At 36.8% G+C, this 26,917-nt stretch overlaps 2 protein-coding genes across 10 annotated transcripts in view; one reads left to right on the top strand and one right to left on the bottom strand.

Moving 5' to 3' along the window:
• Window positions 1–5,727, bottom strand: part of LOC114245471 (dynein light chain Tctex-type protein 2B) — a 42,428-nt gene extending 36,701 nt beyond the window's left edge. Inside the window, exon 1 of the mRNA XM_089732888.1 lies at window positions 5,711–5,727. The gene's annotated coding sequence lies outside the window, so the exon portion shown is untranslated. The remainder of the gene's footprint in view (window positions 1–5,710) is intronic.
• The window catches only part of GAPcenA (GTPase activating protein and centrosome-associated), a 40,250-nt gene extending 13,605 nt beyond the window's left edge, over window positions 1–26,645 (top strand). For 3 of the 9 annotated variants that reach the window (XM_028177748.2, XM_028177751.2, XM_089732885.1), the window contains 22 exons: window positions 3,162–3,291; window positions 3,932–4,118; window positions 4,887–5,086; window positions 10,937–11,118; window positions 11,577–11,702; window positions 12,441–12,539; window positions 13,273–13,433; window positions 14,049–14,151; window positions 14,670–14,832; window positions 15,687–15,777; window positions 16,492–16,636; window positions 17,816–18,004; window positions 18,307–18,432; window positions 19,279–19,389; window positions 19,632–19,762; window positions 20,355–20,476; window positions 21,026–21,129; window positions 21,451–21,561; window positions 22,432–22,489; window positions 22,729–22,862; window positions 23,491–23,587; window positions 24,653–26,645. In XM_028177748.2, coding sequence (XP_028033549.2) covers window positions 3,162–3,291; window positions 3,932–4,118; window positions 4,887–5,086; window positions 10,937–11,118; window positions 11,577–11,702; window positions 12,441–12,539; window positions 13,273–13,433; window positions 14,049–14,151; window positions 14,670–14,832; window positions 15,687–15,777; window positions 16,492–16,636; window positions 17,816–18,004; window positions 18,307–18,432; window positions 19,279–19,389; window positions 19,632–19,762; window positions 20,355–20,476; window positions 21,026–21,129; window positions 21,451–21,561; window positions 22,432–22,489; window positions 22,729–22,862; window positions 23,491–23,587; window positions 24,653–24,951 — 3,069 coding nt within the window. In that variant the 3' untranslated portion in view covers window positions 24,952–26,645. Of the gene's footprint in view, window positions 1–3,161; window positions 3,292–3,931; window positions 4,119–4,886; window positions 5,087–10,936; window positions 11,119–11,576; window positions 11,703–12,440; window positions 12,540–13,272; window positions 13,434–14,048; window positions 14,152–14,669; window positions 14,833–15,686; window positions 15,778–16,491; window positions 16,637–17,815; window positions 18,005–18,306; window positions 18,433–19,278; window positions 19,390–19,631; window positions 19,763–20,354; window positions 20,477–21,025; window positions 21,130–21,450; window positions 21,562–22,431; window positions 22,490–22,728; window positions 22,863–23,490; window positions 23,588–24,351; window positions 24,383–24,652 lie in introns of all 9 variants that reach the window. The other 6 variants (XM_089732883.1, XM_089732887.1, XM_028177750.2 and 3 more) reach the window with 3 other exon arrangements.
• The last annotated feature ends 272 nt before the right edge of the window (window positions 26,646–26,917 follow it).

Genomic DNA, 26,917 nt, shown 5'->3' with positions numbered 1-26,917 from the left:
TTACCATGATTTTCACATTAAATGACTTCCCGATATTGACCCCCAGTAGTCTACCATTGATCATGGCGCTCGCAATACCGCTGAAATATCTGAAACCCATTAAATGTGAATAACGTGATAAGATTCCGTTTAGTATTACTGTGTGTAGTAAGTTTCTCTGCGTGCCTGGGCACATACACGTGCTCATCATTGTTCATGGTAAAGAGGAGCACAGCAAAGCAGCTGCCTATCGCTAGCCAAAATTAGGCTTTATTGTTTTCATAGGCGAACGAGGTAACGATCGATTTGATGTTGCCTGACACCATAGGTAGAGCAAAGTAAATTTCGTCACCCATCTTGGTACATGAGGTCGAAGTCAGTTCTGTTGTATATCTATCTTCTATCTTCTTCTTCTATCTTCTATATATAACTATATATATAAAAATGAATTGCTGTTCGTTAGTCTCGCTAATAAAACTCGAGAACGGCTGGACCGATTTGGCTAATTTTGGTCTTGAATTATTTGTGAAAGTCCAGAGAAGGTTTAAAAGGTAGATAAATATGTAAATACTGGAATTAAATAAAAATAATTTTGTTTTTCCTTTGATGTGTCCCCCGTCGGACGGATTCCTTTTGTCTTTTATTTATCGATTGAGGCACTACGAAGTCTGCCGGGTCAGCTATTCTAGCTAGTCAACAAATTTGATATTTTAATACAGCATATTAATTCTTCAGCATGGAAATTGTTCTTCAACAACTATTAAGTAGGTACGTACTTTTTTAAAAAGTAGGTACTTAATTTTTACGCGTTAGTAAAAGATTCAATAAACTTGTGCCTTCCAAAGAGGGAGGAGCAACGGCGGTCAACACTGCTACCAGACTTATTCGGAGATGGAAATGCATTAATAAGTTACAACGCGCGTAATGCTTATCGTAGTAATAACGTCTCGAATCGTTACGTCCGTTGACATTTCCTTATTTGTCATTTACCTACATATTTGTGACGGCCGTAGCTGACATACAAATATTATGACAATAAACAGAAGCTGAACTTTAGCAGCTCCTGGCCATTAATATCGCTCGCTACAATGTTGCAAGAAATGTAGGGCAATGACCCTATCTTATATAACCATCGCTGTTTGGTTATTTCGAAGGAAAAACGACGAATTGTCTCTCTCTGTGGTAACCTACGTTTTTATTCGATTCTGGTATTACAAAAACCAATCTACAACTGGTCACAAAAGGACCCTAAAAGTAAGATTTAAAAATCGTAACGAAAGTGACGGTTAATGGCAGTAATTTTTTTCATATTTGCGTGTCTTTTTGTGTAACATCAATATAAACGCATCTCTCAAAGACGACGATTCTCAATTCTTAACTAAGTACGTTTTTTTTGTTAATTTATTGAAGCACAAAACAAATTACAATCATTACAGTACATATTAGCTAAATCGTACAAGTAGTACCTAGATCTAATCTGGGTTGCAATCTAAATGGTATGTGCACTCAGCAAATCCATATTAATGTACATAGATTTGGCCATTGAAAACAAAATTACAAATACATATTTACAACTTGCCATTGTTAAATAGAATATCCTTCATACATCTGACAAATCTCTTTTGATTTTTTTGTTTTATTGTTTTGTTTTCTTGTTCACGCCATAAAAGGAGGTAAAAATGTATAGGAACTAGGTACTTATTCGTTTAATAACGTTACATGTTCATAAAACCACTTACATTTAGATTTTAGATAAACATTACAATACAATTGGTCGTCGTGGCCTAACGGATAAGACGTCCGGTGCATTCGTGTTGAAGCGATCCACCGGTGTTCGAATCCCGCAGGCGGGTACCAATTTTTCTAATGAAATACGTACTCAGCAAATGTTCACGATTGACTTCCACGGTGAAGGAATAACATCGTGTAATAAAAATGAAACCCGCAAAATTATAATTTGCGTAATTACTGGTGGTAGGACCTCTTGTGAGTCCGCACGGGTAGGTACCACTGCCCCGCCTATTTCTGCCGTGAAGCAGTAATGCGTTTCGGTTTGAAGGGTGGGGCAGCCGTTGTGACTATACTGAGACCTTAGAACTATATCTCAAGGTGTGTGGCGCATTTACGTTGTAGATGTCTATGGGCTCCAGTAACCACTTAACATCAGGTGGGCTGTGAGCTCGTCCACACAGCTAAGCAATAAAAAAATAAATAAAAAAAACAATTATTATAATAGTCAACTAGGTATTTTCTATATGGAAAAAAAAAAAAAAACAATTAGAGTATTTACTTTACATAAACACTTTCATTTTTTTTTTTTCCTTTGTATATTATGGTGGGACCAAAAAATTATTATTAATAATGACGTAACGTTTTGCTATATTGGTTACAATTTTAAATCACCGCAAATTTGTCGTTTCTCTTGATAAAAAAACTATGGTTTATCATTTTTATTTATTTATTTTTATCATATATTGTTTTATTCAAGTTGCAAATTTCAATATCATGTGTGTCCGTTTTTATATATGTTATTTTGTTAATATAAATGACGAACAAATAGTCGAAGACGTTTTAGGGTTTAATTTAAGTTAATTTGGTTATTTTTACAGTTCCCCTAACACTGCAAATACACTCATTATTTAATACAGTTTTCTTGGTCAAATACAACAAACGTTGTCGTTTGAATGTACCATTCGGAAACCTCAGAAAATTCTTTTAAGAGATTAACTTTACAAGTAATGGGAAACCTTAATAACAAGTTCAGGAAAATCTAAGTTATGATGCGAATTGGTGTATGATAGCGTGACTTGCAAATAAACTTACTGTTTGTTCGAAACAATATACAACTTTGTTTCTAAGTAAGGTCTAGATTGAACTAACTTACTAGCGGTACACTGTATTGCGATTCCACGCGGTTAGGTACCACCACTCTGCCCATTTTCTGCCGTCATTAGAAGGCATCCCTCAAAGTTCGTGGCAGTATTCACGTTGTTGATGTTGGCTCTGGTAACCACTTAAAATCAGATGGGTCATAAGCATTAAACTACACAAAAAAAACTTAATTTCCAAACCTTAGAGGCTGGATTGTTCTAAGGTAATGTTGATTAGTAGCCTCCTTAGTAATAGATCATCATGAAGGCATTGACTTAAGTTAGCAGTCAACATTTTGCTTTGTCTTGTAGGATTCGTGTCGTCTGGTCGGTGGCTCAAAGTTCTATGAAATGGTCGATGGCTCGCCATCTGCCGATACGTCCACGCCGTCACCAACAGAGAAGCATGATCATATGAAGCCGATAGAGAGCGACGATGAAGGTATCTGGTTTTGTTTATGACTCGAATTGTAATAGCTGAGAAATGCTCTGAGGATTTCTTCTCCATCGCACCACCCGTCACCGGAGTAGAGTTCATCCATACTACCAAGAGCCACTGCGTTTATCCACGGTGCGTTTTCAAAGATCTTTTTTGCTACGTATCATCCGGCTTTGGAATGAACTCCCCTCTACGGTGTTTCTCGAGTGCTATGACAGTGCTTCTTTAAACGAAGCATGTGGAAAGTATTCAACGCTAGGCAGGGGTTTGGCTCTGCCTGCCCATGGCATTGCTGACTTCCATGAGCGCCGGTAACCACTCACCATCAGGTGGGTCGTATGCTCGTCTGTCTACATGGGCAATGAAAAAAAAAGCTTTAGTTTAGACTGTGTTTAAAAGCATGAAACTTAAGAAATATAGTCTCAGCAAATACATACACTAATCTGCCTAAAATAAACCCTAATAACATAAAATTAAAAACAGAAAAACGTTGCCGCGACCCCGAGGAAGTCTTTGAATTATAACAATCTAAAATTGTGCATTAAACTGTTCTTCTAAATTATTAAGGAAACAACAAAAGTATCATCTTAGATCAAGTACCTTGTTTATCTGTCAAGAATTGTTATCCTTCATTTTGTTTTAGTTTCGGACGTGGATCAAGAATGCACAGTGTTCAGCGGCGTCAGTTACCTGGGAGCCCAGAACATTTCGGATCCGAAGTGCGAAAGCGACATCCAGCGGATTATGAAGGAACTAAGTTCGATGCCTGAGAGCAGGGACGGGATTGCAGTGTCGATATCGATACCTGTGTGTTCGCAGGGATTGGTTGTGTAAGTTATTTTATCGATCTATTTTCTATAGATAATGATACGAGGAGGGCGTATTCGATTTATCGATTTATCGGCGATTCCGATTTTACCCGCCACTAAACTACAATATAGAAGAAAAGTCAACAATCTATAAAAAATATTCACGCAAGTATAAATCTGTACGGGTAAATTTAAAAAAAAATGTTTTATCTATACTATCTCAACACATATTTTATAAAGAGGAAAGATTTGTTTGTTTGTGTTGAATAGGCTCAAAGTAGAACCGATTTGAAAAATTCTTTCACTGTTTGGAAGCTACACTATTTCCGAGTGACATAGGCATATTTTTTTTTTTTTTTAATTTACTGATCCTTTCTAAATCTCCAATAATGTAACCCAAGGTGTAAAAAAATTACCTAAAATATTCTTTACATCGCGTGCCCTGCGAAAACTATTGATGGGAGAATAAAATAATGTACTACGACTGTGTAGAACACATTATTAGTTACAAAAAGTGTCCCGACAGCATATGTCTTAACTATTATAGTTATGCCGCAATAAGTGTTCTTTTATTTAAAAAAATGAAACCACTTCGTTGAAATTTTTGTTAAAGACCCGAGCGGAGCCAGAGCGGGCCGCTAGTTTTGTATAAAACTTTATACTCAACAATACTATTTAATATTTTGAGACACATTCCTTTTTCGAAAAAGAAAAATCAATTGCTAATTTTGATCCCTAAGTGCAGCATTGACCGCCGGCACGTTTTCGTAATCGATTCATGTCTCTCAGGCTGTACCAGGCGGATTCTAATAGCGTGATGGCGCGCTACGCCGTCAATCGCATTTCGTTCTACGCTCGCGGCGCGGTCGGTTCGCCGGTCGCTTCGTGCTTCGCGTTCACCTGGTCCCACGGCGAGACCAAGGAATCTGCAGTGTACAGGTGCCACGTGTTCCGCTGTCACATCGCTGAAGCTGTCACACAAGTGTCAAGTGAGTTTTTTTTAAATTTTGCACCCAAAGGATTCTTCATCGTGCCGCTCACTTGTCACCATCGAGTTTAATTAACTCCATCATCAGCCCATAGTATTAGTGTGTATTAATGTCGTTTTCTATAGATATTTTTTGTTGTCTACTTGTGGTAGGGCTTATTGTGAGCCAGCATGGGCAGATATTATAACCTTGACTGTTTTTTTCGCAAAGCAGTGATCCATTCCAGTTTGTTGAACTGCACCTAAAAGATACGATTACTTCATCGACCAAAAGCATGCTTATCCATTTAGAGAATTTATTTTAACTGATTACGGCCCACCTGTTTTTAACCGATTACCAAAATAAACCATAAAGTGACTGTACCAACCTTGATGACTAATGTTGTTATGGCAATAAAGCATATACACTTTTATCAAAAGACTTTGAACACTAAAACACAGTCCGGAGTTTTGCTAAGAGTTTTTTTGAAGGGGTTCGATAGTGTTACCGAAAAGGCTATTGTTTTAAAATTATTCTTTTTTAATTAAACACCTGTATGCTTAGATTAAATTGTAACCAAAAAAATAAAACAAGGAATGCGTTATTTTAAGCACACAAAATATCTATAAAAGCAAGTTTAATAAGACAATTTGTCTACCTAACCATCGTAAATAGATACTTTTGTAATTCAATGTAGGTAAGTGCTTCTAATGACAGTACAAACTAAGCCATCTACGCTATTTCAAGGACAAAGGCAAAATAAAATCCGATTTTGAAGATTAGGTACTCTGTGTGTACAAATTCTCACGTGCTTCGAAAGTAAACAATAATAACATTGTCGAACACGTGACGTAATGTTGTGGGATTGATACGTACACGTCAAACAAATGAGTATACGAACTATCAAGAGAGATTGTAGCCGCATTGATTCGTTGTGAATTGTGTGTGCAGTGGTCTGTTAACTGTGAATGTTCCTGACCGCGTATTGAGAATTGATTGGATTCTTTTGTAGTTTTGTTTGTTTGAATTTGGTACGTACATTTTAAATGTAAGTTTCGGTATTTATTAGTGACTAGCTGTACCCGTCCGCTTCGCTGGGCATTTAAAATTAACATTATTATTTCTCGCCCCCACAAAGATTCCCATCATTAACGCCCCCGCAACTGGTGTAGGGAGTCCAACACTCATATAAATATTAGCCTATCCATTAAGTACATGTATTTTCTACATGGATACCAAGTTTCAAGTCAATCGGATAAATGGTTCAGTAGTTATAACGGAACATCCGTAAAAACCACTGTAGATTTATATATTAGTATAGCTTACTCTGAGTCGCCTGTGTCTGTGATCTGTCTCACGGCCCAACTAGTGTTAAGTGGTTACTGGAGCGTCTATGCATAGCTATATGGTATCGCCGTCCGCGCTCGTACATGAGGTCGAAATTTTAATTGTATGTATGAGAAAAATTAAGTAATACTCCTCAAAATGAAATGCGTATTAGTATCTCTTACTTGCTACAAGTAATTGCGCAAATTGATTGGATTTATAAATAATAAATAGCAGCGAACAAATCATACACGCTCTTCTGGCCCCAAATTAGGGTTCCCTGTGTTATGGGTACCAGATACTGACGTACATACTTACGCTTAAATATATACATATATAGATAATAAACGCCCAGGCAAAGAGTTTCTAAGAGAATCTAAGCAATAAAAAAAGGTTTAAATTTTTACAGTTTATTTGGCTTAATTGCAATTAAAACCTAGTTAATTCCATAAATTTATTTGCAATTGATTGTTTTAGCGATAAGACCGCCCATCGTATATTGATCTCTATTTATATGAATCTTGTTGTTATGATAAGGTATATTATGAAAAGTACTCGTAACTCAAAAATATAAGAGTTATTAAAATAATAATATAAATGGATTTCAATATAAACGGTGTACACTTTTATTATCAGTTGACTCAATGTTCTGCATTTCACAGTTGACACAAACACTGACACCGTTTTTTTTTTATATACGTGTATATATTTAAACTGATAATTAGTGTGTATTTAATTACAACGTTCATATTCTGAATAGTAATATAATAATAATGCATGATGTAAAATGAATAGAATCTACTAAACGATGATGATGGTACAGCATGATTTATCTTTATGAGTTGTTAGTCATGTAAAAATTGTAATAGCGATAGAAAATAATTCCATTAATATATTGTTTACATATGTACCATTATTATCGTTTAGTGGATTCTATTCATTTTACATCAAGCATTATTATTATTGTAAGCATTATTAATTTGTATAAAGAATACTGTCAAATGACAGTAAGTTTTGATGGCAGGCCATAATGAAAGTATATTATGTTCTACAATCATGCTACTGTTCTCAACGACTTTTGTGGACATTTAGTTTGCAGTAGAACATTTTAGTTTTGAATGTATGTATTAGCAGTTACCGCCACCCAAGGGCGGATCCAGCTTTGGCGCCAGGCGGGGGTCACATAGTCGTGGGCAAGTTAAGAACTTATAATTTAATTTCATAACAATAGATAATAAATAAATCATGATGTTCTTCAATTTGTTCAAGTCCTGGAACTAGCTCAGGGGGGGGGGGGCTCATGAGGGTCATGGTCTGGATCCGCCGTTGCCGTCACCCTGCTAGGTCGTGCGTTGATTTTCCATTTCGGGAAAACGTCTGAAGAACAGGTTTGTTTGATCTGTATTTGGGTGTTTAAAATCTACATAATATACATCTATACATAATATAAATAAAATTGGAGTGTCTGTTTGTAATATTGAAATAACCGGTTTTTACTACATGCATATAAATATAATACGGTACATATACCAAAATAACATTTTTTACAATTTTTGTCTGTCTGTCTGTCTGTTTTTTCCGGCTAATCTCTGGTAGGTAGCTGATGTTATAAGGAGCCTAGGCTACTTATTTTAGACTAGCTTCGGCCCGCGGCGTCACCCGCGGTACGACAATAACCGCGGGTAACATCGCGGGACTCAGCTATCAATAATAAAATTTAATGTTTCCGAAGTGAAGCAAGGGCGGGTCGCTATTAGCAATATATCTATATAATTATACATATAAGTTGGTTTATTGATCTCTTGTTCATATGAGATATGTCCCGGATAATTCATTTTTATAGTTTTAATATTTTCGTTAGTACTATAAATAAATTGTATTCATTTAGAATAGAGATCTGCCCGTCATAGCTCGTGTTCTTATCAAGATGATTCGTTCATTCTGTTTTTTTTTTTGGTACATTAGTTTAGCAGATGTAATCGACTGTGCTTGTTTCACTTCAAGTCAATAGAAGGTTAAATTATTTATTATTTATTTTAATTTATGAACAAGTTAATGAACTATGGTGATTGTTTTTTAATGATTAAAGTTTGTTTACGTTGTAGCCGAGATTGCGTGCAAAGTGTTTAGTATTATGGAATGTTTGATATTGATTTTTTTGAAATTTGTTTTCTCCTGGTAGTTAAACTTATTGTATATAGTTCCTATTTGTCCAGTCGAGTTCTGTGGCACGGAGCAGTAATGCATTCCTATTTAAAGGGGATATTAGTATTTATATTGTACGATATTTGTTGGGTAAATATGAACCTTTATATAATTTAATTGTGAGTTCAAGCTCTAGTTTTTTTTTAATTGCTTAGTTTTGTGGACGAGCTCACGGCCCACCTGGTGCTAAGTGCTTACCGGAGCCCATAGACATCTACGACGTAAATTGTGATGTGTATTGAGTCCAAATAATCATTTAAAATCCGATCGCGGACGTGAGCTCGAATTGCCATTTGACTAATTGGTAACAAAAATAATTCATGGCTCTCGTTTATCCACCGACAAGCGATAAAGCTGTTTGTTTGCCTTTTGTTGTATAGTATATTATTGAATCTATATAATAATACGTGTATATAATATATAACTAATAAGCTAATAAACTTTGTAACTTTTTATGAAAATCGCACGGATAGAGGAGTATGAAATTTCTCAAGATTATAGAAAATATATAGAAGGAGTGCAGAATAGATTAATATTGTTGTGTTTAATATTATTTGTCTATAGTGTAGCTGTAGCGAAATCTGTGATTATAGAAGTAAAGTCTTGACTATAGAAACATAATACTGTTTAAACTTATACCTAATTTGAAATTGAAAATTATGGTCGAATTTCAACTACTGGGCAACCACTAGTCCATACAGTTAATCGAATTATTCGAATATTTACCAGTAAAGTTGTAGAAAAGCACGAAAACATTTATTTAACGTTATAAAATTACTCTTCTTGTAGTCGCCGTGGCCTAAAGGATTAAGACGTCCGGTGCATTCGTGTTGAGCGATGCACCGGTGTTCGAATCCCGCAGGCGGGTACCAATTTTTCTAATGAAATACGTACTCAACAAATGTTCACGATTGACTTCCACGGTGAAGGAATAACATCGTGTAATAAAAATCAAACCCGCAAAATTATAATTTGCGTAATTACTGGTGGTAGGACCTCTTATGAGTCCGTGCGGGTAGGTACCACCGCCCTGCTTATTTCTGCCGTAAAGAAGTAGTGCGTTTCGGTTTGAAGGGTGGGGCAGCCGTTGTAACTCTACTTGAGACCTTAGAACTTATATCTCAAGGTGGGTGGCGCATTTACGTTATAGATGTCTATGAGCTCCAGTAACCACTTAGCACCAGGTGGGCTGTGAGCCCGTCCACCCATCTAAGCAATATAAAAAAAAAATTTGCTATTACTTTTCATTTTATTATCTCCGACGCCTCTATGACTATAGTTTTCTAGGTCACGAACAAGTAAATATGTACGTACACACGGAACAATACATTAAATTAGGTCGTTCTGATCATAAATTTCATTTTAATGAATACAAATCTGAACGTAGTTATGTAAGAAGAATCCGCTCTACAAAACATGCTATAATTTTTTTTAATAAACTTATTCAGCACGATCAGTCATATTTTTATCCGGTTCAAATTAAAATAAGCTAATAAGTATGAATTATTTGGAGCCTCTGGGTCTGCGGAGGGACTTCGGTTCCCTCTGTATTTTGTACCGCATGTTCCATGGGGAGTGCTCTGAGGAATTGTTCGAGATGATACCAACGTCTCGTTTTTACCATCGCACCGTCCGCCGCCGGAGTAGAGTTCATCCATACTACCTGGAGCCACTGCGGTCATCCACAGTACGTTTCCAGAGATCTTTTTTGCCACGCACCATCCGGCTATGGAATGAGCTCCCCTCCACGGTGTTTCCCGAGCGCTATGACATGTCCTTCTTCAAACGAGGCTTGTGGAGAGTATTAAGCGGTAGGCAGCGGCTTGGCTCTGCCCCTGGCATTGCTGAAGTCCATGGGCGACGGTAACCACTCACCATCAGGTGGGCCGTATGCTCGTCTGCATACAAAGGCAATAAAAAAAAAAGAACTAATACGTTTAATTTTCTCTATAAAAATAAATCTTACACTTCTTAATCTTCGAACTGTTCTGGCGGTCTAATCTACTGCCATAACAATTGAATATGCAATTTCGAAAAGGGCACACGTCGCATATTTTGTCAAATACGTTTTTACATATACATGTAGTTTTGAGGCTTACCTACACCCATTTTATAATAATTCTAGTAATTTTCAATTGCTAATTAACACTAAAATATATCTCAAAAGTTAATATTTTAAATTTTACACTGCTTTAGAAAATAATCAGTTTTTTTTCATTTCCTGAACATTTTACATTTTCAGAGTTGTGCCCTTTTCGAAATTGCATATTCAATTAGATTTTAGAATTTGTAAAATAAAATAAAGATCTGCTTGAATTACGTTTTTGTATTTTGATTCAGGTTGCTTCGCCAAGGCTTTCGAGCGCGTTCCTAGATCTATGACGTCATCAATAGCCGGTGAGCTGAGCGCGGCGCCCTCTATGACCGGTTCGCTTATTGAAGGTCTGGGACCCGCCGCTCCGCCGATGCAGCTCATGCACGTATTGGAATGCACCGTTGATATCAAGGAAGCCGATGCTAAGGTGAAAAAATCGCGTTTGTTCCATATTACAATGGTATTCTTTAGGACATTTGTTATATTTTTTATTTTCTGTACCAACCAATTAATTAACCTACCGTAATAATTTCCAGAACATTCTTAAGTAACCCCGGTCTTATGTTGAATTAGAAGGTAGCTAGTGTCGTTTTTATTATATTCAAAATACTTAAAAGTGGGCTAAGCAATGAGTACCTAAAAGCGTTTAAAGTTAGAGCTCAAAGCCAGTGTTCGTCAGATAGCCATAGAATTTGTATGGTGCACGTGAAGAATTACGTCACTATTCAAGTTTGTGTGGCATAAATTAACGGTTATTTTAAAAAAGATTTTTATCAGTCAGTACCCAATTCAATAATGAAAACAATATATTATTTCTGTTCGATATGTATTGTATTCAGTATTTGGTCACAATTTAAATACTGAATTAATTCGATATTTTCACAGGGAACGTTTAGCCATGTTCCGAAGGAGCGTCTCGGTTTCAAGCTGCGTGGCGGCATCGACAAGCAAGTGACCATCAATGTCCAACAGGTCACTAATAATGTTCAGACTGAAGTAGACGAGGCACAGGTAATAACGATATAGTAGATCTTCTTCTTCTTCTATCTTTCCTATTATCCTCTACTGGGGTATAGGGCTTGAATAAAATCCTTCCATTTACATCAGTCTTGGGTAGTCCGTTTTAACTGTCTTCATTTTAACTGGTACTATATATTAATACGTGAAGCAAAAACTCTGTACCCCTTTTTACGAAAATTGCACGGACGGAGGAGTATGAAATTTCCCACACTTAGAATATAGAGAAGAAATGCAAAAGGCTAATTTTTTTAAAATTATTCTTTAATAATAAAAAATATTACACACACTACCGTGTATTTGACATACACATATATACTCTTTATTTATTGTCAAACTTTTGTTATTGCTTAAAGTCTATGGTCAAATTGAGAATAGATGAATATTGTTTGTCTTTAATATTATTTGTCTAGTGTTAGTCTGTACATTTGTATTTGACAATAAAACCATAATAATGTTCAAAGTTATAATTTCTATTAATTATAGTCGAATTTCGACTACTGCGGGACCACTAGTAGTAGATAAATATTTTAATTTTGAGCGATATAAATTTTGTAACATTTTTAGCTACTGTCCGTTTTGAAGTTTTTATATGACATTTTTATGAAAATTCGATATGTAATGCAGATATTGTGTTGTGGATCTCAATCCATACGATTAGACAGTGGAAATCATATCTGAGGCTTGAATTACGTTTGGTAGAGCGAAGTACTTATTTGCTTTTGCTTTCAGAGTGGCTATACCGGGGGCCTGTATATCGAAAGATGCTTTGGGATACTCCTCGCTCCGGGACGCAGCGTTAAACATTCAGACATGAGACTGCTAGAAATGGTTAGTGTTCAGTTCCGTAATAAAAATAATATATTTTTTTTAAAGAGATTTTATGACCTGGTAACTGAGACCTTTAGGTCATGTCTTATTTTAATTTATATACTATTTTTATGAAAGATGATAATATGAAGTGAAATGAAATTAAATGAGATGAGATTATATGGGATGAAATATAATCTTAGCAAAATGGTGGTCATTGACTGAGATTTTTTTAAAGGACTTTTTGGAGGATCTCGAGAAGCTACGTTCAGCGGCTTTGTTTCATTTTTCCACATTTGTGCACTTTCACAGATATTAAACTGTTAATAAACCACTAGACATTTAAACCTGAAGAAACACTAATAGACAAAATAAAACAAATCACACAACTTCACTTTTCGCGTTTCCGCTAAAAAGTCTAAAAATAATAATAAGATTAATTGATAAACAGAAGAATACCCGTCGTCGTATAAAGGTACTAGCCGTACTCGCCCACTTCGCTGGGCATTTAAAATAACATTATTATTCTCATTATTATTAGGGAGTCCAACACTCTTATAAATATTAGCTTATCCAATAAGTACATGTATTTTCTACATGGATACCAAGATTCAAGCCAATCGGATGCACGGTTCAGTAGTTATAATGGAACATTCGTAAAAACCACTGTAGATTTATATATTAGTATATAGAAGTATAGATTGTAATAACATTGGAACTTTGATGTGACCGTTTTGTGTTTTTTATAATTCAGGTGAGCGGTTCATCGGGAGGTTCGGGTTGTTCGGTGTGCGCGCTGTGGAACGCGGGCGAGTCCGCACTCGCGGCCTTCAACGTCGCCAGCGGGGACGGGGCTCCGGCGTACATGTCTCTGGCGCTCGACCTCGTCATACGGGGCATCCCTGACCCCCTCAGGTGGGTCTGTCGAACGGACACCTCATACAATGCCGGGATACAGTGCGGAGGCACTACTTGTCCCACTTGGGCAAGTAGGAGCTCAGCTAGAACTACTCGTTCGGTGTTGTAGTTTAATAAGATCATTGGCATGTCTTAATGCTATCTTGAACTATGTTTATCTATTGATTGATTTAGTTGCACCAACAAGGTGATCATCAATACAAAACATTGACAAATTGTCAATAAGTACATAATGACTTATAGACAGATGAATTATAGATGCATTCGACAGTGCAGTAGTTGAAAAGTAAAAATAGAATGAGTACGTAGCTTTAAGAAATATGAAATCCAGAATAATACATTGCACTAAGTAACAAAATATTTAATATCTACACTTAAAACTTGATTAAATTTGATCAATTAAGCATTAATGGATATTACATAAAGCAATGAGCATAAGCAACTCGCGACAAAACTCTCCAATAAAAAATTGTTTAGCAATGACCCTTGTATCGGTTATTTGAGGTTTATAATACTCAAGACTTACAGTCTTATTTTGTAGAATTGTAATTTTATATCATTGAAGTTGTAATTTTTGTATTGTTATGTTCATTCTTGTTTGTGTTTGTGCAGGTTGATCATAGAAACTCCGGTGAAAGTGTTTCCGCCAACAGAAAGGTTTTGGTATTATTCGAAAAGACCTCTCGTTCAACAGTTTTACATTAATCTTAAAGAGGTAAGTGCATTCATTGTTCTTCGAATTAGATTAAAGGGTATAGAAAAATTACTGTTGGCCCGGAGGCCTTCCAAGTTTCACCAGGACAGGTGGGCGAGCAAAAGCTCAGTCAGGAGGGATGGAATTTGCTAACAGTTGCTAGAGCTCCAGCTTTTTTTTTCCTACGTATGTTGATAGCCTTGACAGGCTATTTCAGCTTCTTGACGTGTAGGTGAGCTCGCGGGGCTCAAACCAGGATTGTTGCTAACACTGGCCCTAGGAAGAGCAGTGCTTCGCAGAATCTACCACCGGATCGGAAACGCGACCCACTGAGAAGATCCGCCGAGAAACTCAGTGGGCTGTGTCTATGGGTTAATTCGCTCGATGGGCCCTTCGTCGCCAGCGACGGGTTCGATGAAGACGGTGACCGGTACTTGTGGTACCGCACTGTTAATGGATCGAGAGGATCCGTAATGACGTGTTTTGGGCGGAGCTCCAGCGAATACGTGCATTTGCAGTAAAACAAATGACTGTTTCAGTCCGTGGACCCTCTGGGTCAGCTCCAGTACGAGGTGGCGAGCGTGGAGACCGAGGGGGAGCTGGACAAGTCCCGTTTGAACTTGCCGCTGTCGCTGTCCAGCCTGCTGCCGTCGCCGCTGTCCAGCGTGCCCGCCCCGCCCTCGCCCTCTGAACCGGACTCTGGTATATATGTATACATATACTAGCTTTTGCCTGCGAGTTTGTCCGCGTTGAATATTCACAAATAATGCTTTATTTTAGCACAAATTTGGTTAGCATATAAAACATTATAGTGAGCCAACCTTAATATATAGACATATGCTGTCTCGGACTTTTTTTTAGATCTTTTAAAGGGGAACTATTTTCTCATACATTACTTTAGCGAAACTTTAACCGTTTCCGCAGCGCACGCAGTGGAAGCCCTCAAAAGGGAAAAAAACCCTATTTTGAAACATTCTTTATTGGTGCTCCGCCTGCATTGGTCTTAGCCTGATGTTATATAAATTGGCTATCTAACACTGAAAGAATTTTTCAAATCGTACCAGTAGTTCCTGAGATTAGCGCGTTCAAACAAACAAACTCTTCAGCTTTATAATATTAGTATAGATTTAAACTATAACATTTGGTAGGCAGCGGCTTGGCTCTGCCCCTGGCATTACTGAAGTCCATGGACGACGATAACCGCTCACCATCAGGTGGGCCGTATGCTCGTCTGCCTACTAGTGCAATAAAAAAATTTAAAAATTACATTCAATTGATCACCTTAGTTTTTTTTGTAAACATTGTATATGTTAACTGAGGTGAGTTTTTTTTTTTTTTATGGGTGTATGCGGGGGAAGAATTTCTATAAACTACGTTCGTTAATGAGCTATTTTTATATATCAATAATGATATACATTGTTATTATTTTTCCTGTCATGCGGTTCTTATTACGTATTGATAAAGTTAAGTATGTTTTGACATAATATGACTAGTGTTAAATTCGTATTAATATGTTCTCAGTACGAAAGGTACAATGATTGATACTTTCTTTTTAGATGGCGATGAGCCGCTTCTGAGTGGAACTGGAGAAGTTTCTAAAGACTGTGGCGAAGATGTGCTCGTAAACTGGGCCCAGGTGCTAAGAAGGTATATCCTAATTCCTTTTTTTATTAATATGTTGCCTAGTTAACCATATGTGTAAATATACAATTCGTTTTGGGATGAAAATTGCATTCAAACGCATTTATTTATACTAGCTGTCCCTAGGTAGGCGAAATTCGACTATAATTAATTGAAACTATAAGTTTGTACACTATTATGATTCTATAATTGTCAAAGACATATTATATACTTTTATAATCAAAGATTTCGCCAAGACTATACTATAGATAAATATTAATAAAGACAAACAATATTTAATCTATTCTCTATTTAACCACAGACTATAAGCAATAAGAAAAATTTGGCAATAAATAAATAGTATGCATGCCTGTTTGCGTTAATTATATGGTAATGTCTGTAATGTTTTTATTTGTTGATTTGTTTTTATGCATAATTAAAAAAAATATTAACATTCTGCACTCCTTCTCTATATTGTCTATAAGCGTGGGAAATTTCGTACTACGTCCACACAATTTTCGTAAAAAGGGGTACAAAGTTTATTTTTCACGTATTAATATTACATTTATATGAATTGCCAATCTATGCTCTGTAGTGAATCTATTTTGGAAACTAAACGATTATTGTGATAACTCATCGCAAGCTGACTTCAGTAACGTCAATTGTGCCGGGGTGCAATTCTGGAATACCAACGATAGTACCGTAAATTGCTGAGAAACAACTAGTTTTTATTATTATCAGTTGGACTGGCCCGAGACCCAGAGCATTGAACCACTTGGTGCGGGTCGGTGTGCCGGAAGCCCTCCGCGGGGAGGTGTGGCTCCGCCTGGCCGGCGTCGACCAGAACGATAAACTAATGGAGACCTACAGAACGCTAATTAGTAAGGTTAGTCACTTATCGCATAACACATTGGCAACACTAATACTGTTTTCATATTATGTTGGCAACACCATCGCTATTTTATGATTGAGATGTTCGTGATATCTTAAGGATCTCTTGGTTGTTTCTGGAGAACGAGACCGGAAAATTCAAAATTGTGATTTCGAAATATATGTATCTTATTTTTAAAAATAAAAAGAAATTGTAATAGGAAAATAAATATAAAAATAAATACATTATTGTTTGACGGATTTTACCACGATTTATAAATTAGTAAATTAGCTTGTGATACATAGGTGCTATCCCAAATGTCATGAACACGGTAGACTCCAGACTGCGGGTCAGAAGCTGGAAACACAAATCGCACCTTTAGAATTATAGAGACGCATTTCGTAATTTTCGGATTTCGAATTTAATTAAAAAATGGACCTAGAACGACCGTTTTCAGCGACTCTTAATAATCAAATGACCAAAACTAGGTTAGAAAGGGACAAACTTATCCATTGGTCTCTTTCGCTCCGTCCCCTTTCTCTAAGTCTTTTCAGTTTGAAAACTTTATTCGATGTTTTCCAAAAACACATTTTTTGGGTCGGGTCTCTATAATTCTAAAGGTGCGAAATGTTGTACCTACCCTCTTTCTAGTTTGATTTTTTGTGTTACCACTGAAACTCGAGGGCTCGTTCCGACAAGGGTCTATTGTCGAAACTAGTTTATTATGTTTCCGATACCGAGATTAATGTTCCTGTTGTAATACTATATAGAAAAGCAATTTTAAAATATTTATAAGGTGATTTAGTCCGTTGAGTATTGTAGTTTTATAGTGTAAGTTGATATACAAAATAATATGTGCGTATTGTGTTGCTTTTGTTTTTTTTTGTAATTTAAATTTCTAAATTTCTCTTCACTTTCTACTTATATGTGATTTTGATTGTGGAAACATATTTGGTTATTGTTTTAGCTATACTTTTTAAAAATATTATATGTTTGTATCAGGTTCGGTGGAGCGATGATCTGTGCAGGGTGGCTGGCAGGAGCTGGATGAGAGAAGCCGAGGATCGTGCTCAGTGGCGAGCAATTGGAGAGGCCTATGTCCAGCAGTGGACTGCTATAGGCTGATGATGATGATGATGATGATGTTTGTATTGTACTGTTTGTTTCCCAAATAAATAAATAAATATATTCCAGGAGTGTCCGTTCGAGGCGGTGATCCAGCGCGACATCGCGCGCACGTTCCCGGCGCACGACTTCTTCCGCGAGGCGGGCGGGCTCGGGCAGGACTCGCTGCTGCGGATGGCGCGCGCCTACGCCGTGTACGACCACGAGGTCGGCTACTGCCAGGGACTCAGCTTCCTGGCCGCCACGCTGCTGCTGCACGTAGGTTTACGTTTACTGGTGGTAGGACCTCTTGCGAGTCCGCGCGGGTAGCTACCACCGCCCTGCCTATCGTCGGCCATTGTTGTTTACTACATTAATCTACTAAGACTGGACAACGCATAAGTAGCATGTGTATTTGCGTGTGTGAGTGAAGGCCCATGCTCTATTCTAACACGTGATAAACAACAATTTGAGTCCTTTTTAAATAAAACTATGTGATCAAACATGTATTTCTAATATAAAAGTATTGAATAACTGATTTATCTAGTTTATTTTGTTAATCCTACTGCCGTTGTCTACAGATGCCTGAAGAGCAAGCTTTCTGCCTTCTTGTCCGGCTAATGTATGGCTATGGACTAAGAGAGCTATACAAGGACGGATTTGAAGCTCTCTATATGAGACTGCATCAACTAGATAGGCTGATCGAGGTAAAGTTGATGCGTTGAAGGTTTTTGTACAGTTTAATCATCATTCATCATTCTCTTGCCCTTCTCCCAGTCACCTAGGGTCGGCGCAACATGTTTTCTCCTTCCATACTCCTCTATCATATACCATTTCTTCGCTCACTCCCCTCTTACACATATCGTTTTTCACGTTATCCATCCATTTCTTCTTAGGTCTACCTCTTACTCTATAGCCTTCCACATTCATAGTTAACACTGTCTTACCAACCTCATTGTTATTTCGTCTCATCACAACATGTACATACCATCTCAAACGCGCACCTCGCAACTTCTCTGTCACAGGTGGCACTTTCAGACTTCTTCTAACATATAACATGTTTAATTTTGTACAATTTAATATTGTTTTTAAATAAAATAATGTCATAAGAGTTATCAGAGATTTATGATTATAATTAGTAATCAACTTAGACTTTAAGGAATGTGTATTGTTTTTTTTTTTACTGCTTAGATGGGTGGACGAGCTCACAGCCCACCTGGTGTTAAGTGGTTAATGGAGCCCATAGACATCCACAGCGTAAATGCGCCACCCACCTTGAGATATAAGTTCTAAGGTCTCAAGTATAGTTACAACGGCTGCCCCACCCTTCAAACCGAAACTCATTACTGCTTCACGGCAGATATAGGCGGGGCGGTGGTACCCATCCGCGCGGACTCACAGGAGGTTCTACCACCAGTAAAAATTTGTACAATATAACGGCTGCCCCACCCTTCCAACTGGAACGCAGAAGTGGTTAACCCACCTGTGCGGGTCTCCACGGTACACCGCACAACCAGCCACCTCCGATACTACTGATTAAATAAAATTTACAGGAACAATTGACGGACTTACGTGCGCATTTCCAAGAACTAGGTGTCGAGCCGCACATGTTTGCATCGCAATGGTTCCTAACGGTGTTCACCGCGCGCTTCCCTCTGCCATTGGTATGTGTATTATTATTATAAGTATTTATTTTTTTTATAAATATATTGTAGTTTTGTTACGTAAATGTATCGCTCCTAATAAATTTGGTAACGAATACAACCCGTTGTGCACTCGAGTCGGACGACTCGGATTAAAGAGAACATTAAAGACAGGAAAATTTTAAAATATAAAAAATTCACAATGACCTTCTTTATTATATGAATATAAAAACAATCATACATTTATTATCTGTTCATTTTAGGTGTACCACATTCTAGACGTGTTTCTGCTGCAAGGTATCGACACGTTATTCCAAGTTGCACTGGCGTTGCTCTCTAGGTCACGGAAGGACTTACTGACACACGATTTCGAAGGGGTCCTGAAATATTTCAGGTTTGTTATGTTTGATAGTTTCCGTAACTCACCACATCCATATCTTTGTATAAAATTGGTTGAGCACTGCCGTGCTGTGTGCGTCGCTAAATGTACAAATTATTTTATTGTGACGATTGTCAGCAACGGTACGCTAATGTGACGATGCGAAGATGTTAGAAATTCGAATAAAAGATCTATAACTAAGAATTTAAGAAACACTCAATAGGGATGTTAATATAATTTTAATTAATAATTTTAAATGTTAATATAATTTTAATTAAAAAGGTTATCTAATAACTGTTATTTTGAATATCGATGTAATAAATTTTAAACAAATAAAATTTCATTTTGTAACACCAATTTCAGCGATTGATATCATATGTCATTTTTCAGTATTTTTGTTCTATGATAAGTTAGTCGCTAGTTTTGATCCTAAATGACGTCATAAACAATGTAGTAGCATTCAGTAGGGTTTTGTAAATGTATGTGCTAATTAAAAAAAATGCAAACGCTTCTTATTGGAAATTTACACTCACCTGTTTGAACAGTTAATAATACGCTATTAATAACAGATAAACAAAACAATAATAATTTGAAAAATCTTGTACAGAGTAACGCTGCCTAAGAAATGTCGCGCTGAGGAGACATCGAGACAGATCATCAAACTTGCGTGCAGCATCAAAGTGAAACGACTCAACAAATACCAGTTGGAATATGAGAAGTTTATCAAAGGTTAATTAATTCTATAATTCCAGTTTTTTTTTCAGTAATAATTTCTATCCACATTTAATATTTAAGTAGTTTTTCATAAAGTAGCATAATAGCCGCTGGTTACCTTCTTTATACATGTATATTAGAGAACTCGGCATTAAGCGGCGTCTTTCGGCGCTCGTGCATGGGCGCATACCATCATTTTTTGGACATGTCTCCCGGCGAGGAAATGACTCTATAGAGCGCCTTGTCGTTCAGGGCAAAGTAGAAGGCACCAAACCGCGTGGAAGGTTGCCCATGCGATGGACCGACCAGATCAAGTCGGCAGTTGGCGGCAGTTTGCATGAGTGTACCAGGCTCACCACAAACCGCGAGGAGTGGCGATCGCTCGTGAGGCGCATAACGTCTGCCCACACCAATGATATTGGATGACGACCACGACCGCTCTGACAAGAGTGATACGACATACATACATACATTGGAAAATATTAAATTTGAAATCCACAACTTTCGAAATTTCGAAAATAATAAACGCCATATTGACGTGTATACTTACATATTCTGTTTTAGAATCTGCTGAAAAAGAGAAAATAAATGTAGAACTGGAACGATTGAAAGTAATCAACAATCAACTGCAACTAGAGAAAGAAACGCTCGAAACCCAATTGAACGAGGTATGTTAATATCGTAGCTTAATTTAGCTTTTGTTTAGCTAAGCTTATATAAGCTAAGTTTGTGCTATAACTTGTTCCTTAATTACTAATTTCATTATTTATTTCGTACACGATTAAAAAAATTGTAAAATTCAGAACACAAAAGTAAAACAGACCTCATTATTATTACTCTTGAAATATAAGGCAGTATGGTTAAGTCTAGGTAAAAGATTAGTAAGCAAAAGTTATTGAATTTTGAAAAAGGAACGTTACTTCAACTATGTGTATTGTTATTAAAATTCGGTGTGTTTACATTGACGTAATGATAGCTTAATTTCACAGGCCCGCGCTAATTACGAAGAAGCGGAGAAGGCGACGGCGCACTACGCGTCCGTTGCCAGAGACTACAGAGAGATCTGCGCAAGGCTCGACAGGCAGCTGCACGTCCTGCAGGCAAGCGCGCACATTGTAGACGCACACTGCACACGCACACCCACACTGACGCACACTCACACCCACACTTCACGTGCACATGCACACTGCAACGCACACCCACACTGCACGTACACACTCACACTGCACGTACACACTCACACTGCACGTACACACTCACACTGCACGTACACACTCACACTGCACGTACACACTCACACTGCACGTACATATGCATACGCACGCACACTATGCACGTGCAAACCTACATTGCACGTGCATACTCACACTGCACGTGTGTATGCACACTGAACGTGCCCATGCACACTGCACGTGCACACACACACTGCACATGCACACTGCACGTGCACCTGCACATACACACACACACTGCACGTGCACCTGCACATACACACACACAGTGCACATGCACACGCACGCCCACACTACACGTGGACACCCACACTGCACGTGCACATGCACGCTGCACACGCACATGCACTGCTTCATGTCTGGGCACATTCCACCGATCATAAAATCATGCACAAATCGAGCGATAAGTCATTGATTGATTCAATGAATTAATTCAGCGGCTCCTTTTGAGTGAAAAAATACGTCTACATTCTTACTGGATTACCGGCTTCGCGAAGTCATTCAACTAGTCAATAAAAAATATAAATAAGAGTAGAATTCAGAATAATACACTAATTAAAAATGGTATTAAGTAAGATTTGTAAAATACTTCGGTTGTATTACTATAAGATTTTTAACGGTAAAATTAAATTGAAATTGAAAATTGAATCGTTGAAATCAATCGAAATTCTGAGAGGTGCTACTAGAAACTGAAGCATAAGAAAAAAGATCTAAATACATATCTGGTTTGAATTTCAGGACACAGTAAAAGATTGTGTAACTTGCAGCATGAAATTAACACCGAAGGATAATAAAGGTCAGTATTTCCGTGACCCCATCGCAGATACGAATACTAATTACGTGTTATTCTATCACATTCAGTCGAGCTAAGAAGGCTAACTTCACCAATCTAAGTATTTCTTTTATAAAAATAAAAGTATACTGGCAAAGTTACTATTTTTTTAGATAGTAAATACAGTACATCGATTGCAGAAGATTGAATGAAAATGTATTCTTGCATATAACATTTTTTTATTATTATATTTAATTTTACAGAAGCAGAAAAAGGCGACGGCAATCTCGAAGGCACAACGGATACTGAGACTAGATTAAGACAAAAAATATGCGACCTGGAACTCGAACTAGCTCAAGTGAAACTGGCGCACGTGCAGGCGCAGTGCAGTAATCAGGTAACGTAAAATTTGGTATGAAAATATGTAAATTAATTTGAAGTCGTCGTGGCCTAAAGGATAAGACGTCCGGTGCATTCGCATTAAGCGATGCACCGGGGTTCGAATCCCGCTAGTGGGTACGAATTTTTCTAATGAAATACGTACTTAACAAATGCTCACGATTGACTTGTACGGTGAAGGAATAACATCATGTAATAAAAATCAAACCCGCAAAATTATAATTTGCGTAATTACTGGTGGTAGGACCTCGGTAGGACACGGGTAGGTACCACTATCCTGCATATTTCTGTCGTGAAGCAGTAATGCGTTTTGGCTTGAAGGGTGGGGCAACCGTTGTAACTATACTGAAACCTTAGAACTTATATCTGAAGGTGGGCGGCGGCATTCACGTTGTAGATGTCTATGGGCTCTAGTAACCACTTAACACTAGGTTGGTCGTGAGATCGCCCATCCACAAAGGCAAGAGAAAAAATATTTGAAAATAGATTATTAAACAATATTCTATTTTTTAGTATTAAAAATAACAAAGATTATGTCAACAGTGGGTAATCACGGTCGTAGGTGTAAAGACGTAGTAGGGTCACCGCATCACAGATTTCGATCGAATAATTATTTTAATTTGCAGGAACTCAGTCACCAGCTTAGTGCAGCTCTGAACGAAGTGCAAGCCGCGATGAACAACCAAAAGCAGACTGTCGCACCTTGGCTAGTTCGAACACTTGGTAAGGAATATAAGTTTATACATATTTATATATTATAAGTACACAGTTCCTGAAACGTTGACTAGGAAACAAAGCTTTTTATTTTTGGTTTTCTGCATTAATGAATTCTTTCTAAATTGGACCATATTTTGTGGGATTTAAACATAGAAATCCGTCAAAAGGTTATAGAATGTGTCAGAGAATTTTAAATACACTGGAAACGCATTGCCCTTCAGCTGTCTGGTAAAAAAATAAATTATAATCAGTTAAAATGTTAGAAAACTTGCAGGCAGTTTAATTTAACGCTACGCGGAGAGTGCAGAACTAGAAAATCATCACTGCGATTTATTATGTGCCTTAATTTATTTCATGCGGAACTAAGTAGAGAAGATCACGCTCACTATTGATTCCCACGCAAAAATTCCTAAGACTTCGGTTATACCAAATCTATTGCCTTAAATAAAATACATCCTATTTAACATTATTGTCTTAAAGTTTACTTAGGATAACTTATATTTTTGTGTGGATTTTTGTTATTTTTTTTAATAGAACAAGTTTTATTTAAGCTCTTAAAATATTGAATGAAAATGTTTGAAACCCATTTGACACAATTGCTTTGAGAAGTGTGGTGTATTAAATATGTACAAATTAAGTACATTTCTGCTTTTCTTGGTTGATTTTAATTAAAACGAGTGCATGCCGCGTGAATATATCACTCTTTTCTATTGCTCTTCGAATAAATGTTCATCGCTTATTGTTTGTTTACCGTTTGTTTTTAATTGTAGGTCACTAATTGAAGTCGGCACGAATATTAAGGTGATTTTGCATATATTTTCGACATTTGTGTGTTTTGTTGGAATGGGCTAGTTTTAATAATGAAATGTTATGAAAATTATACATACCCAGGACATCACTGTTATGGCAATGACAGAAAATGAAATTTTTCGAAAATGAAAATTAGCTGTAGTGCTTTGTTTTGTTGTGTATTTGATAACGCTTTTTCTATTGTGTGTAGTTTTGTTTTGTTCGGTTTTATTTTCTTGTAATTGTAAATATTGTACGAATAACTATATTTCAAATTGACAGGCTCCATAATGGACGCGGCACAGAATAAATCAACATTCCAGACGTACATACCGAATTTTAATCAAGAATCTTCAACGCCTATTCATCGCCAAGGCTCGTTTTCTAGTCAAAGCCACAATCCAGTGAACCTCGACAGACGAGTCTCTGAGCCGTACAGTCCCGATGTTGTCCGAAGGAAGAAGGACCTCAACGCCAAGAGACATTCGATGCTCGTCGAGTCGAACATGACCAAAGAGGCCAAAGAAATGAATCGGCGAAGTCATGACGTCACGATAGTGAAGAACATCTCGATGGGTTGACAAGCATCGGTGTGCGACATTAACACGTCAACGACAATGTCGACGTGTTAACGTTTTCGACTTGTATCGATAATGGAACTGTCGGTGTATAGAGTTGAAGTTTGCCAGTATCGATATAATTTTATCGATTCGAGTGCTTACAAATATATAATTGTAGGCGTCCTATCGATATAGCCGTCGATAAATTTTGATTGTTTCGTACGTAGTGGGGCATATTATTTATTATATTGCCGAAATTGTATAAACAAAAATATAGCACATAAAATATAACGGAATAAGTCGTTTCATATTGCTTCTAACTTGGGGTGTAGATAACAAGTGCACAGATTATTATTGTATAACAGTATATTTACACTAGTCATAATGTATTGTAGTCGAGTGTTTTTAGGGATGGTTAAATGATATTCGGTTATGTTCTGTTTAACTAATTCGCTAATGTCACTATACAATGAGAAAAAAGACATGCTACGTTTCTATTGGCTAAGATTTTTAAAACAAACTGCCCAATACTCCTTATCGATCGTAATGTCTTTCTCGAGCTATCTGTATCGATTTTTTAGTATTCGAATTATAGTACGACAATGTCAGCTTAGCCAAGTAAGGCACTTCGCATAGCGCAGCATAGCCTGATGTTGTTTAGTCACCCTAATACCAAAAGTTATCTATACGAATGTGCAAAGTGAATATCTCGATAAACGATTTTCGTATTTCTCTTATGTTTTTCTCATGACATTTTTTGGTAATGATTAATACTATAAAAATTCGTAAAGTGACTTCACTGTTCTTTTTTAAAAATCTGGTATATTTGTGATGCGGGCCGATTATTTCACTATTACAAAAAAAAAGCTTTGTGGAAAATTCGCCGAAAGTGAACTTATAACGCGTCTACGATGGCTGATTAGTTTAACGCGATACATCCACGCCTGTCATAATTCTTGTGAGATATTCTAAAGTCACATTTGTGAAGTTAGCTTTGTCGTAGTTGATAGATGTAGCTGATATAAAAGATGTTATGAAGGAAGCTTTGATGTCGCTTAACCGCGAGCGAATGTGGGCTTATGTGTTGGTCCTATGTATCTCAACTGAAAATTTTTCGAGTGTAATGGAATGTCAAGTTTGAATGTGTCGTTCAGCGCCTCTGGTGGTATAACGTGGAACTATTTTTTTTTTTTTTTTAATTCTGCATTGAAAAAAGACGTACTGGTCGCTAAAAAAGATTAATATCTTGTCAGAAGATAATATTTAAATGGCTCGATTTGTATTGTGTGTTTGCTTAACGAGAAAGTTGAGTTTAAAATACAAATATATGAAAGAAGTAGAGGGAATGTAGAAAAAAAAAATTTTTTTTTTCATATGCCCAATGTAACTCCAATAACAATTCTATGTCATGCGTGATCTGCGTTCTCGGATGAGACCAGGTGTTGCCCTTGTCCAATATTACTGATTTAAGAAATTTAGCTTCCTAAAACGACATTTAAAAAAATCTGTCAAGTAAACTTAATGTAATCTTCTGTTCATGTGAGATTAGTCGTACATCCCTGCTTCGGCAAAAATCTATATTTCCTGTATTAAAATGTTGCTTATAAATTATTCATACATAATTTGTTTTGCCAGAAGAATCTCAAAATTTTGTACTGAAATTTTTAAGGTACATGATATTTGTCATTGCCTAATCAAATAAATAAAAAATAAAACCGAATATAAGTACTGAAAGAGTTTAATGATTACGTCTACTTGCAGTTTCAAAGCGGAATTTCGAAACACGAAGGGACCCTAATGAATAAAAGTAGAATTATACATATTAAATAATATTTAAATAATTATATTATATAATATACAAGTTAATTTATTATGTATGTATGTAGCATGCTTGTATTTACTTATGATTAGAAAATTAGAAATTGTTTGTTTCGTGTGATCTGATTGTATTATGAAAATCGTTTTAATATATTAATGAATGTGATTA

This window comes from Bombyx mandarina, chromosome 15 (assembly GCF_030267445.1).
Source record: "Bombyx mandarina strain Sakado chromosome 15, ASM3026744v2".
NCBI lineage: Eukaryota > Metazoa > Arthropoda > Insecta > Lepidoptera > Bombycidae > Bombyx > Bombyx mandarina.
The sequence above is the reverse complement of the archived record's forward strand: the minus strand, read 5'-3'. Positions and strand labels throughout refer to the sequence as shown.